This window comes from Ciconia boyciana, chromosome 7 (assembly GCF_034638445.1).
Source record: "Ciconia boyciana chromosome 7, ASM3463844v1, whole genome shotgun sequence".
NCBI classification, from domain to species: domain Eukaryota; kingdom Metazoa; phylum Chordata; class Aves; order Ciconiiformes; family Ciconiidae; genus Ciconia; species Ciconia boyciana.
In genome coordinates, this window is record NC_132940.1 from 31,813,963 (window position 1) to 31,829,355 (window position 15,393).

At 41.9% G+C, this 15,393-nt stretch overlaps 1 protein-coding gene across 7 annotated transcripts in view; it reads right to left on the reverse strand.

Annotated features, from left to right (window-relative positions):
- RASAL2 (RAS protein activator like 2) overlaps window positions 1–15,393 on the reverse strand; it is a 189,470-nt gene that overhangs the window by 84,918 nt on the left and 89,159 nt on the right. For all 7 annotated transcript variants that reach the window (XM_072866624.1, XM_072866623.1, XM_072866625.1 and 4 more), the window contains one exon: window positions 11,017–11,143. In XM_072866624.1, the coding sequence (XP_072722725.1) occupies window positions 11,017–11,143 (127 nt within the window). The remainder of the gene's footprint in view (window positions 1–11,016; window positions 11,144–15,393) is intronic.

The following is a 15,393-nucleotide window of genomic DNA, read 5'->3' on the forward strand; positions in this document are numbered from 1 at the left end:
AAACTAATTAGCTCATGTTTGTAGACTATTTTGAAGATGTAAGAATATTACTGCCTGATGGAAAACAAATCTCCTGAGGTCTTGCATGGAAAAACCCAATATATAACTGACAAAGGATTTCTTGCCCCATTATAGCTTTCTTGGCAAGTGCTGCCACCCTCAACCAGAACTAATTATAAGGAAGAAAATCCCCCAAAACTTTGAATCCTAGGGCAGCAATGACAAAAAGTTCTTCAGCACTTTTTATGCAGATCTATGAAAGCCTTTCACTGAGTACCTTCGGAGACATTTCAGTATGGGCAGCTCAGATGCACAGATGGAAACTTGCCAAAGGGCACAACAATAATGCATAATGCCAAAACAAAAATACAAGGATTCACAGGTTTTCAGCACTCTAGAGATAAAATACAGGGCAGCTCACCTATTATTATAGTACAATACCAGCCAACCCTGCTTGTCCATATTCGCTTGTTATGAGAATGTCCAACATACCATGGCATGGAGAAAGTATGCTGAGGAAAGGGGGAGGTATGAGAGAAGAAAAGACTGGTTCAAACCTCCTAGAAACAACACAAAACCGGGGGGGGGGAGCAGAAGTGACAATCTCGAGCTTCGTTAAAATAAAAAAATGTGATGGTTTTACTACTCAGTATAGTGCACTTATTTAAAACAAATCTATTTCTTTAAAGTTCCTGGAAGCATGACTTGAATGGTCCTCCAGAAGGACTCCACATTTTTCCCACTGTTTGTACAGGCTTGTCCATCAAATATTGTGTGTGTATTTTTCTTGAAGTTTGGACTATAAAAAGATTACAGAAACACATGAATGCTACAGAAGTGGATGAACTTGTAACACAATGCATGCATAGCTATCATGAGATAGGGAACTTAAGGCTGTGCCTAGGACAGAAAAATGTGCAACCCTAATGAAATAGTTTTCAAAAGCGAGGCATGAGCCCTAACTGCAATGCACAAAGACATACCAGAAGTAGTTCAAGTAACAGTAGCTGTAAGAATGTGAGAGCACAGACTTCAGTGGTGGCAGGAGGGTAGTAATACAAGCTCTTCTGAAAATCTTGCACAGCCCTTGTTCAAATCTCTGCTGCCTTGGCTCTGCTCTTACTGTAAGTACACTGGCTATATCAAAGCTAACACAGAGGGCAGCTTCATATTACACCCAAGCCACAATAGCTCCAGGCTGCTACTAAGGGTGAACGCAGAAGTGGAAACAATTTGGCTCTCCTACTGTCCTTAAGCAACATGCTCCCACCATCTCCTTTGTGTTGGAGCCACCACATGGCTGCAGGGACATCTACCAGATCAGATTCAAAGCTAACCCATGAACACAACACGTATGTGAACATGATTTCGCTGCGTGAAGTCGAATCGATTCACCTGGCAAGCATGTGATAGAACTGGCACCAAGAAGGGTGGTAAAGCAGGGAGACAAAAGTGTGCACACCCCTGCGCAGTGGAGAGAACTTTGTATATTTCATTTCATACAAACTTCAAACTGGATGCACTTAATCCAATTTCAAAATATTTGCACTGTCGAGTATCAATTTATGCTAAAGCAATAAACTGATCAGCAACTAATTCTGTAACTGATACTGAAGTCTGAACCAGATTTAATTACGATCAACATTTTTAAATTTAGTTCAACAGTTCAAATTAACTCTAGACAAGACTTAAGATAAGGAAATTCAGGCTGTAGGAAGGAAGGTTAATTTTCCATTAAGTGTTAAGCTGGTTGTTACTGAAGGAAAAGAGGCAAGTATACATGGCTGGGTGAAGTGTAATTACTTTTTGCCACAAGATCAAACAACTACAAAAGAGAACCTACAAAATTTAACAATCCACAGTAAGTGCACGCATGATTTAAGGTAGATTTCTCTAAAGAATTTAATAAATAACTTTTTATTGTTGTTGTTGAGAAAACTAAGGAAAATGATAGCTTTCTTCATAGTAAACTGAGGTTTGGTTAGAACACAGTCAACAAATCTGCCCCAGATGGTCCAAGAGCTACCAGTTCTTAGCAATTACCACATTGCACAACATGCTCTACTTATAAAGTGTTCTTTATGCTCACATAACAAAATTTTAAAATCTCTAAAGCTATTTTTTGTGTGTGCTGGAAGTAGTGGGCAGGGATGTAATAATACATTTCCAGGGGAAAAACACACCCTAATGGATTATGTGTCAATACTAGAAAGTTGAGATTATGTGTTCATAACCCTGTTAATCTCTACTCTAAAAAGGTTTAAGATCTAAACAGATAAAATTTGCTTCATGACGAAACTTGGCTTTCAGCACAGATGATCCATGTCCAAGGGAATAAAGTTTCAGCAGCATTCAGAACAAAACAAAATCCTTTGGCTTCACTTGTGTTATAGAAGAAGAGAAAGATAGCAGCTTGGCAATTTTCTGTATACAAATAACTCCAATTGCCCAGGGGGAATGTCACTGAGATCCAGCCATCCTGTTTGTTACATCTAGCCTCCCTGGAGTCAGTTTTAATTTCGAGCAGAGTTGTCTAAATTCTTCATCCTTCCAAGGCAAGCAAATTGCACTGTACATAGTCCAAATTTCAGACTACTTCAGGGCTTTTCTCAAAGTTTCCTAACCTCTTTTGTGGATGCAGAAGAGATAGCAGGACACTTTTCACACAGTAGATGTCTCCCTGTGTAGCCCATTGGTTCTTTAATGATGCCCAAAAGCAGCTGTATTTCACAGGAGATTTTTAAAAATGCAACTCACAGTTTGCACGTATTTGCATTTTGGGATAGAACATGATGGGTAAACAATGTCATCTAAAGACAGTTAAAGTTTTAGAATTTCAATTAGATCTAAGCATAGCTACAATCCCTACTAATCACCCCCAACAGTCACAGCTCTGAGTCTGTGACCCAATGCACTAGACAGTGAAGAAGGCAAAGCATAAAGTCTTTAGCAAACCCTCGCTTGTGCTATTACGTGAGCCAAAGGCTTCTGATCTCAGCTCACAAAAGGCTCCCACGCATGGGTTCTGGCAACACTGCCAGGTCAGGGCTGAAGTGCAGTGAAGAACAGAGCCGTGTGCTAATTGTGCACAGTACCCACCTGCAGTGCACAGAAACACAGCCAGTTCTTCAGCCACCACTGAGCAGCATCAAATCACACAAGTGCAGAACAGTGCTTTCTGCACTGATCTCGTTAGAGTATCACCTTTCAGCTGTTGGGGACCTTCCAATTTAGATTTTTGGTACAAAGCACTTACAGGTCAAAAAGAAAAAAACAACCCAAACCACTCATTGGGGGTTGCTAAATTAAACGATAAAGGCAACAGACAGTAATGCATCTGATCCTTTGGACTCCTGGGTCTGCAGAGAGGAGGATGTGAATCTCTCTCACCTGTATATTGTGCATGCATATACAAACACGCTTGTGCAAGCCCAAATCGGGCAAAGTCAAAGAGCTGCAAACAAGTCAAGTCAGCACATCTGAATCCATCTTCCTGCCAGAGATACTGCTATACAACACACCCCTCAAGCTGAGGGCTAAACCCAGAGCCCTATTTTGCATGCCTGCCATGCGTAATAGTTGAGAGGAGATGGATATTTTGCACATAGCAACATGGTGAAAAAGCAGACAGTGCTATTGGGAAAATTATTTCATCAAGACACATCATAAATCCCTACAGCTGAGATACAGGGAGCTGTAAACTGCATTTTTTCATCCTCACTTTCTAATAGATATTCTTCGTAGGCAAAAGTTGAGTGGTGGAAGGTGAAGGGGCAGCCCTCTTTTCAGCACACAGTTCTGTTAGAAGTTCCAGGAAGTCCATTATTTCAAATTCCTGCATCTTTCCTAAGTAAATCTTTACTGAATATGTAAAGATTGGTGCATTGCAGATTCTTTCATCGACCAGGTCACAATCAATCTCTTCTTCCAAAACAGACTTTCTCCCTCTCCCCCCCCACCCTCTAAAGTAGTAACCCTTTTCAGGTATTCATCCTAAACCTTAGTGCACAAGGATCGTAATTCTGTGGTGAGCACAGAGTAAATCTATTCATTCTTTCATAACAAAGTACTTGTTCCAACTGGAATGTACAGAAAGCAAGGTTCAGCTTTGATTGTTTTAGTTGCAAACAACCTTGTCTTAGAAACAGCAGTTACTGAAATAACCCTAGAAATCTTTTTAGCTAACGTCTGTTCTCTCCTGCCAAGTTTTTACCTGAAGGAAGAGCACAGGTTGTGTATTTTCTTGGTGCAATCATCCCCATGTAGGAGGGCTCAGCAGCGGCTTGCAGGAACTGTTGTAAGAGGTACATATCAGGCAGCAATGAAACCAGACGTCACTTAACTAATCTTCTGTCGCTCACTCCATTTCCAAGCCTCTGGACATAACCTTTTAAAACAGTACGGAGGCAGGATTTCTGCACAGCTAACTGGTCACCTGATAGCAATGCAGTATGGATCTGGCACCAAAACAGATTGGTGCTTCATTTTTATCACTTCTTCCCTTGTTTACGTGATCAGAGAATTTTCTGAATTCAGTGGAATTTTTACTGAAAAACTGAGCTTGAGGGAATGCAAAGGGGGTGATCACTAAGATGAAAATCTATCAACTGTGCAACTAAGCCAGAGGATCAGGAAGTTAAAAGTAACATTTGAAGTTTGAAATTCCATCTTCACCAAACTTCAAAATTGTACATGTAGTTCACCACAGTACAGAAGATGTATTTTACTTATTAGCTCTAAAGTATACTCCTGAAGTTGTTTAGAGATCTAAAATCAATTTTAGCAGCCTCAGTCTTTCTGAAAAAGGTAGCAAGAGCTGCAGTTGCTTTGAAAGTCAGCCCTCTCACTTACATGCTTAACTTGAGGAAATTCATGTTCCAAAAAAATCCAGCTTGGGAGGTCTACCACCAAGCTAGAATTCCACATCAGGTGCCCACTATATAACAGTTGTGTGATCAGGAAAGCAAGGGTGCCTAGTTTCCTATCTACTTGCATTGTAGTGCTTATCTCCCAACTGGAGCACACATTGCAATACTGTCCTCATCAGAAGTTGTCCAGTGTCCTTCCCATATGATCACTAGGCCATGTATTTTTATGAAAGTTGTAGGAACTTGGTACCTCTGAGACCTTTATCTCTCTCTCAGATTCAGTATTTGTTGGCTGGGAGACACAAATTATTGGAGAAAGGGGGGACACAGATACAGCATCAGTTTTACTTCATTCAAATAACAGGCTGAAAACAATCAGATAAGTCTCTGCACAAGACAAGTTACAGTTGCTTTATGACAACAGGCAGATACACACATGCTAGGAAGAGAAAGTCAAAAGGGATAGAAAGTAAAACAGAGAACCAGTGAAACACTGGTTGTACGGAACCCCTGGAGGTTTAGTCCTATGTTCCACCCAGAGCAGGGCTTTGCCAACACCCGATAAGGTCAGCTGTGGCTTTGTCCAGCTGAGCCATGAAAGCCTTGAAGGACGAAGTTTCTACAGCCTTGCTGGGGAACATGGTTTAGTGCTGCACTACCCTCCTGGTGCCAAACTTTCTCTTAATCTCTCAATCGGAATCTCCCAAAATGCAACTTGTGGCCATTGCCCCTTGTTTTATCACCTACCACTATTGAGAAGGGTTTGACTCCATTACCGCTAACTCTCAAGTAGCCATAGGCTATCAGATCAACCTCTTAGCCTCTTTTTATGCCAGCCTAAACAAGCCCAGCTCTCTCAGCCCCTTTTCATGGGTCACATATTCCCGAACAAAATGACCTTGGCAGATCTCTGCTGGACCATCTCCAGATTCTTAACATCCTTCTTCAAGTGGTGGGCCCAACACTGGACCCAGTATTCCCAGTATGTCAGCAGCGCTGAGTACAGGGCATCAGCATGACTGCTCTTCCATTGCCATGTTAGTGGTTGCAAAGGCAATCTTTACAGAGACACTCAGAGAACGGCAGCTCACCAAGGCATGGGAGATTCCTCCCAAGGAGGAATAATAGATGATGACAGTAGGTTGCGTGGATGCAACTGTACCAAAGGACAGGGAGAAGAGCTGCAGAGCTGAGATGGGGTCAGCAGCTGACTAACAGCTATTAATGCTCTACAGAAAGAGCTAAGGCACTAAGGCCACTTGGTTCTCTGATGAAGTGAAGATGACTCCAGCACAAAGGTTTGGAAGATGAGCTAGAGAGCTATGCAAGGGTGAATAGACATTGACATGCAGTAGACACTGTATATGCAGAGCTGACTGTGTAGAAGCTCCTAAATGGTGTAAGGCTTACTTACCCAGATTGTCCTCAATCTTGGTGGCTATTCTCTCTCCAGCCAAGAAACTGGAATATATTTTGGGGGTCGGGGGATGGGAGCAAAGGAAAAAAAAAATGAAAGAAAAGAGAAGAGAAAAAAGCAGCTGCTTTAATTGTATGGTTCCAGACACTTTTGTCAGCAACAAAGGTAGTTTAAGGAGTCCCTGCCTCCTATCCTCTCACCTTTGGCTGCTTGTTTGTATTGCAGAACCATTCTACCAGAGCTCCTCATCTACATGCCATGTTAATATTGTTTAGAACAATTAGATCAGTGAAGGCAACAACCAGCAAGCACGCTAGCATTTAGTGTGGGTAGAGGGTACAAACTATGTTTTCCCATTGATTAGACCAAGTGACTGGATACAAAACAAAATTTCTCAATGCTAGTGACTCAAGGTGAGGACAAAACCAAAACTGCAAAGAGCATCTTCACCTCTGACCTGCTTTCAGCAATCTTTTCTCAAGAGCCTTCATATTCAGCACTCACAGATGCGAATGAGAAAAAACAGGGTTAACTTGTTTCAACAATTGAAACAGTCTTCATTTTCTTCTCAGATGACTTCATCTCCAAATATAAAAAGAAAATCTATTTTCATCAACACTAGTCTTTCTAAGCATCAGAGAATCCCAAAAAACTCTCTCCCTGATGATGCTCTTTCCTAATAATTCAAAAATAAATTTGAAACAACCAACCAACCAAAATGCAACCATTCCTCACTTTCAATCCCTCCTGATATTTTCCCATATGCAGGCAAAAAAATCTCTTATTAATGCCACAAAGATGCACCCAGATGCCAGAATCAAAACTTTTGCTACGTATTCTCCTTAACAGCTCTCATTTAGTGTAAGCAGGTGGTGAGAAGGAAGCAGAGTAAGAAAGAAGAGGATTATTTTGGGAAAGGAAGCAATAACTGTTACTAGTCTGTCAAACAGTATGAATGGTGGAAATCTGAATCATGCTTTTACTCTGTGAATGGTTAATTCCAATATGCTATTATAAACAATGATCCGTCTCCCTAACAGGAAAAAATACACCTGTTCGAAAAAGAGCAGGATCTGAAGCAGAAATGGAGGCAAGTACAAGAGATGGACCAGCTTGAGTTTTCTTCATCTTACCTCTTCCTATAACATTTAGGTGCTGGTCTCCAGGGCCTATATCACACTTCATAACAGAATTAGTCCGTTGAAAGTAACGCTTGAAAGAAGGAGGAAAGAGGCTGTCAAGCTAGAGTTAGGGAGAAATTACAGCTACATTTTTAGCTTCCCTGAATGGAGGCACCTCTTAATAAGTGCTGCCAAGATGAAATCCTAGCAAGTAAATGACCTATTTAGAGCGTGCCTATTCATTCCCAGAGAGGTATTACTACAATGATACAGATTATGTACCAAGGAAATTTTGTGGCATATATTTAACGGATGGCTTGCTGACATAACTCTGCGTACAGTGTACCTTCCAGATAGGAATTAAGAATTTCAACATTAGAAACAACCTCTTCACTGTCTGCAAGCAGAGGGCAAGCTCCTAAGCTAGCAGGAGATGGTGAGTGTCCTCTACAGTTACAGTATTTAAACTATCTTACTAGTTTTCACTGTTTAAACAAGTCACTTTATATCTGGTGTTTTATCTTTGTGTCCGCCCCTCCAGCTCTCTTTTGAGGGTGACTACAGTGGTTTCTGCCTGCACAGAAGGGATGGCTCAGCTGCTCTCCTAGCAGCTGCTGAACCATCACAAATTACAGCTTACTGTACCGAAGTATGTGGAAATCTGTGTCTATCTTAGTACATGGGACTGTAAACCACGGTGGTTCAGCAGCTGCCTCACAAACAGCTGAGCCCTCAGCAAGGGTAAAAATGAAAGAGACAGCAAGAATTACTACAACAGCCCTTGGGTAAAGCACACTCGACTTAATGGTGACCTTTGGTGAGTTACACATCTCTTGCTTCAACTTCTCAGCTGTAACGTGGGTAGCTTGTCTCCCACACACTTCCTAGGAATGGTGCTACAAGGATGCGTGCACAATGCTATAGAGAATGCCACAAAAATTTGCAGAATGGGTACTACTGCTGATTATGCAGAGCCCCTGAAGAACACGCATTGTTCCAGTTGCTCCATTAACAAAAAGATTGACCTCATAACAATACTCTTGACATTTCATACAAGGTGTAACTGTAGTGCTACAGATGAAAAAGAGTTCCATAACCTGATTTTTTTTTTTTTTTAATCAATCAATAAATCATAAGAGAGGTATGGCAACCTTAGGGAAAAAAGCAAATGCCACTGCTATGCCTTAACCTCTACATGAGAGCCAGCTCATCTGGAGCTCACCTGCAAGCAGTAATTTCAGATATCATCATAAGATGCAACGCCTGCTGTTGCCATGCTATGCACATGATTCCCTCGGACAAGCTAGATATCCTTATCAGCTCTGCACAGCAATTTCTCTACTAGATATTTTAGCTGTCTCTGCCTTGCTTTTCAGCTTTTGGTGTCCATTCCAAAGCTATTTTAGTCCAGTTGTTATCTGTACTGCTGGTGATACATTCTGGCTGCCACCATCCGTTTCTTTCTCTTTATAAAGATGTTCAATAGTTTCCTTCACTGGTTTGTCCTCTGGCTCAACATCTTGACACAAAGCTATTCCCACTGCTCTCTATCAACCCACTTTTTCCCATTAGCAGGAATTCTGTCATGATGATAATAGACATTTCCAACCAGGATGTGAAAACAAGGGAACTACCTAGGGCACTGCAATCAGAGATTATATATAACCTACCCTCATCCTTCCTCACAGTATGGGCATTGCTCAATTTTTCTCCAGCTCATGCCTTTCTTCTTCCCCTCCCACTGCATGCCCCTCTCCTTTAGTTACACACTTTGTGACATCTATATTCACTACAGTGGCAGCTCTCAAATGGAGAGGACCATGTGGATATGACTTTCTCTTGTATGCCTGACAAGAATATATTAAAAGTACATCAAGTAGCACACTACAAGATGCCACATGCATCTAAAATTGTAGCAAAATACATAGTACTGCATATACCCGAAGAACGCAGTCATCTATTCCGTATGGTAATTTAAAAAACCCGAAGGTTACAAGGTTTACAATCTAAATTAAAAGATGTAACACTGGGATTTCCAGCTATTCAGATGCTCAGTAAAGTCTAGAAATTCTTCTACACATTTTTTACACGTGGTATAGAAAAAGAAGGCATCTAAATCCTAGATTTTAAAGGTCTTTCTATCTTGCAAAGCTGCAAATAATATTAATTGCCTAGCACAGACTAGCTGCAATATGTTTCTTCATTCATCTCACTAGCCACACACCTAAAGTACTTTGCCTATAACACTGTGTAAACATGTTTAACATTGGTTTTAGTTCTGAACAAGAATGAATATTTCTTAATCTGGCAAAACAAGATGATCATTTAGAGCTGTGTTTGAAATGCCACAAAAAAATCCAACAGGGGTTCTGTTTATGTCACTCATCCCCAAGTATTTTGCAGTTTTCCCTCCTAAATCCCCAACCTACCTTGTTTCTTTTCAGACTTCTAATCCAAGAATCAAACAAATCCAAAAAAATAACCTTATCTGCCTTCCTCAAATAAGGAAGAGTTAAGTAGTGCTATTGGCAAGTACAAATAAGTATTACAGTTGCAATGTGTTAATTAACTAGAAGACTAGGATTTTAATGACTTGTGTGCAATATACTCACAGAATAAAATTCTTTGGCGTAAAAAACAGCTGAGCCTGTGAAATGAAAAATACCTTACTTGCTCTTCACCTTTGATAACAATGTTATCAAGGCTGTTTTACTGTTTAGAGATGCATGTTACTTTTTTCCCCACTCTCTCCCAGAACTGATATTTTTTACAGCTGAACTAAGGAAGAATTGCTCCTAGATCCTATCAGCCTATGCCGAGGAAAGCTTCTTGCTTAGGTTGGGAAAAGAAAGAAGAGTTCACTTGTGCGTGGCTGCTGCCTCCCTTCACTCTTCCCTTCTTCTGCAAGGAGCTGGAATGATGCTCTTTATGCAACCACAGGTGGGGTGGAATAAAGAGGGGGAACTGGGCCAATCTGAACTTAGGAAACTACTGCAACAGAGCTTTTGTCTGTCATTTTTAATACCTGCGCTTTCTTTTGCTTTCCCTCGATTTCAACATGTATAATTACAGCCAACAGCAGCAGGCAATTGGCTGGTTCTTTTAGGAACTGCACCCTGAACAGGCATGAGGTAAGTCATAGAAAAACCTGTTATCCAGTACTTGTTATGAAAATATGAAGCAAAGGAAATTCCAGAGAGACTCAAAGTGGGTAAAGCATAACCACCTAACAGTTTTAGAAACCAGCAGGAACCACTTACAGCTATCTGCAAAAGCTGCATTCAGCAGCTCTCAGTTGTAAATCCCAGGGCTGGCTAGTAATCTTACAAACACAGCTACAAACCTTCTGTGTGCAGCAACAGCCCAGCTTCTCTGGTACCCCATAATAACCTCACTAATGTTTACATAAATCCTGGTGCTTGGAAATCATTTTGCTGGCAGACATTTACAAACACCACCATGGTTGCACAACCTCCACCACCACCTAGCTGTGACACTACCCACCTCAGCAAGCTCCTTTGCAAGGATGCTGCCCGGGAAGCACTGCCCTCTGATACAGCTTGCAGCTATAAATTAAAATCAATTTGTTGCGGCCAAGGTTTTGACTTACCTAGTTTGGCGGCCCCCTCTGGCGGGTACTCGGGGAATTGGCCCTCGGAGGGGACACTCACCGTCCGGCGCAGGCAGCGCCCTTTGGTAGCATCCGCCTGCGGCTCCTGGACCCCATCGATAGGCACCTGCATAAAAAGGATGCCCATAACTGTTAATTTGGCACTGGGTCACGTTATTAATATGCCATCTTCATAAGAACTTAATTTCCTACTCATCTGGTAATAACTTTCAGATGCAGTTCGGCATGCCCGGCCTTACCACGAAATTCCTGAGGCTCACTGGGAAGGCACTGCGGCGGTAAGGAGCGTTAGTGCACGCAGACGAGTGCGCAGCCTGGAGAGGGCTGCATGTAGGTGTGCAGCAACCCATGCTCCAGAGGTATCAAGTCACAACACAGCTGACCCATCTGACTAACAAGGCAGTCCTGCCTTCTGAAACCGGTTCTCCAGTGCCGGACCCACTGCCATCCAGCCTTGCCCGCTTCCACGCTGGGAGAGTCAGGCAGAGGCTGCTGGTCAGATGGCTACATGTGAAACTCTGAGATTACAAAAGCATTTTTGCAGTCTCAGCACATATTCAGAGATCAGCTACAGCATGTCAGAAAAATGGACATCTGGCTGGTTGTATTGGGCACATGGAGAAAGGAGATACCTTCTATGCTTAAGTCAAACTCATCCTAAAAGTGGGACCTCAGAAGGCTTTAAGAAAGGCTTGGGGTCCTCACTATTTCACAGTAATAAAATTCTGTATGCTAATTATCTTCAAAAGTACTGAATGTATAAATGTCTTGTTTCTCATCTGAAATTTTGGCAGAACTTGACCCCTCAGGGATTGCTCCCCCCTAACCTTGCCTTTAAACACCTGCCTGGATGACATTTTGCTAGAGAGGTGCTTATGCTGGAAAAAAAGTGGTAAATTTTGCTACCTACCACTACAGCTGCAGGGCATTTAGACAACAGCCAAGAGCTCTAAAAGAGCTGAAGTGATACAGTCTCTTTGTCCAACAGCATGTATGTCTGGGAACAAGAAACAAGCCTGATGTACCCCAGATCCAATTCCAAAAAAACGTACAAAGGGATTTGGAAGATAAGGCAGAGAACTCAACTGCTTTATGAATCTATACACACAACTTTGTGCATCCTGATTGTGTTTACATGATCAGCACAGTTAATTCAAGCATCAGTTACTCTGCATATAGAACGGCAGACAGACAAAAACTTCAGACAGCTACCTCCTCGCCAGAGGTAAATCCATATTGCCCCAGCCCGCAGAAGATATCCTTCCAGCAGGAGGAAGACATTGCTTCCAGCAGGAGGAAGACTTCCTTCACTCTACCCTTCTGAAGAACATTGTTCTGAAGAGGTTCAAAAGACAAAAGACAGCAAAGATCCTTCAAGCTGGTGAAAGGCTGGTCACCAAAGATGGAGACTGCATGGGAAAAACATATCTCCGGAACCAAGCGAAACAGGGTCTTTCTTGGCCCATGGTAACCATTGTTTCCTCAACTGATTCACTACCAAGGGGTGGGCACCTGGGACCAGTACTGCCTTATACAGTATTTCTGGGCCTCATGTGCCCCAAAGAACTGGCACAGAGGGGGGTCAGAGGTGGGATGTGATGGTTGATTAACAAGTCCAGATAGTGCTTCCATGTCTCAAGAAGAGGGCACCCCAGTCAGGGAACTGGGAACTCCCTGAGTCAGCTGGAGGGTTTGAGTTGCTTGTCCAAGGAAGCCATGCCCTGCTTCCTGCTGGCCTGCCTGATAATAATGGTTATGACCATGGTTTTGTAGGTCTTCGCATGCTCAGATATTAAGTTTAGCTCAGTATTGGTGAATTACAGGATTTGATGTCATTTCGACCTGGATAACTGTGCTACTGAATTACTGCATTTCCTGTTGTAACAGCCCAGATAATCATACTCCTGATCTGTATTTGTTACCGCAACGTTATTTAAAGATAAATTGTTTATCCCTGAAGCTGTTGGTCTGGTGTCTGTTACCATATCTGGAACCTGTAACTTGGTGGGGCCTCCTTAAGCCCTTATATTCAACAGTTGGAAGAAACTCTGGGGATGAGGGAGAGATGCAGCTTCCAGGGGCTGGAGGCAGGCACAACTCCTCAGTGCCCAAAACATCTCAGCACACTTTTGATGAGAACATTGGCTTCAGCAGTACAACTGCGATACATGGAATATGGCAATTTATTTTCATATAGATGTAAAAGACAGCTTGCAGCTAAAGGAATAGAAGCCCCTGTCATATTTCCTGTGTTGCTTATCCTTTCATATCTTCAATCATCTCTGAAAACCAAGTATTAATAGCAAACAAAAAGATATTATTCATTTGTACTGAAGGTTGTAAAAGATGTACAAGATACTGTACTATTTTAGAAACAGGCTGCACTACAATGGCTCTCACAAACTAATTCTGGCATTTCCTGACTTTTAAGCACTTAGCATTCTCTTAAGGTCATTTTTTAATGCTATTTATTACTATGCTAGTCTATTTGTCTCCTTCAAACAGTGCTCATTTTTCAAAACAAGTTTCCCAAATCCCTAGTGGTTATTCTGTTAAAGCTACTTTCTTTGCTGGCCGATTTTTACAGCAGCTCCTTTGCTGAACGATCTCTGTGCAAAAGCACATTAGGAAGTTAAGCAGAGACTAATTTTGTTAGTTTATGCCACATTCATTCAATCAAGATCACATATTAGATTTTCAGTTTGCATCTGGAGGCTCCATTTAGTCTTATTCCCTTCTTAATGCTCTTCTGCTCCACCACCTCTTCTGCCTCTTCTGATTTCCTTCAGAGAATTTTTCGTGGCATGCTGCAAGCAGTATTTCCAGAACAGCTTTTACGAGTCATACCACACACCTGCTTCCGTACACCTTAAAAGCATCCACCTACCACCCTGTGAACCTCCTTTCTCAGTGAACTTGTTGCACCTACACCTAACTGCTAGCTCTATATCAATACTGCTCCTGCAGGGTAGATTTCTCCACTGTTAGATCTTTTTAACTGAGAAATTAATATAGACCCTTTCCTTTCAAGTATACCTCTTCAGTATCTGTATGTGCTTTTGGACATGGGATGACAGAAACATTTTAATCCACTGACATGAAAAAACGCACTACTACCACCCTGATAACAGCGTATATAAGAACGGCGACGATAGCCAAGAGGACGCTATGGATGTTCTGACTTGCTGCCGAGGGTGAGGAGGACAATGGTGATTGAGGCCATGCTGTCCCTTGTGTCCTTGAGAACAGCAAACAGGCTGCAGCACACCGGAGTTGGTGTCAAAAACAAATTTACTTCTGCATACCAGAGATAGGATTTATCTTCAAAGAGGAACCGAGCCATTAACAGGAACACTGTCTGAGAGCTCAGGTCCTAATTCTGGGTCACTTAGCCTTTTGTACTTAACATTTGCCCAGACGAGGAAAACATGGTTAGGCTGCACACTAAAAAAAAGGTTCATTGCTGTAGCTACGTTTATCTAGTGCAGTACAGTCCACACCAGCAAAAGGCTGCTTTTGTTAGCGTATTTATAGTTGCTTGAGAAAAAAATGATACTGTTTATTTCACTCAATAATTCTATAAATTGTATAAGGAACAACATTTTAATGCTACATAGCTTGATCTACACCAGAGAATATACAAACATCCCACAATTTCATCGACAAGATTAAAGCAGCAAAGTAGGTGAAAAAGATCACCCCTTAAGTCTGACTGAAAGGTGCTGTGTTATTTTAAGTAACACTCATCCAAAGCCATACTCTCAGTCTATATTGACAAAAAAGAACTAACTCCAAGACTGCAGGACCCATATTTATTGCTTAGCATAAGATCAGCCTGCTCTTAAAAATACAGCTTCATGAACATGCCAAATGAGCTTGGTCAACAGCTCCGCATCTCTTGGAGCTGGACATGTTTTTAAACAGGTATATAAATTGCTCTGTGGTAGGTCAAACAGATTCACAGAGCAGGTGGCACTGAAACACAAGCAAGTGCACAACTAAATACCATGTAAACACCAAGCCAGACATCTGCAATCTTCCTGACCCTCCTTCAGCCCCTGCCATTCCAGCAAGCACTCGAATGGCAATTTAGGCTTTCAGCTCTTTTTTTTTTTTTTCCCCATTCAGCTTTGTTATCCTGTTCTTTGCCCTGCTGAGACTTCACCAACCTGGGAATCATGTGACCCTGAGATGACATGCTGAAGCCACTGGTTCAGGGCTGGACTCTGAGCAGTGTAACTCTGGGACAAGAAGGTATGTAGGGACAGTCCAAATGCTGATAATTTTGGTAATCTTGACAATTTTGATCATAGGCCACGCTTCACTGGCAAATTTCACAATTTAATGAGGACGGGT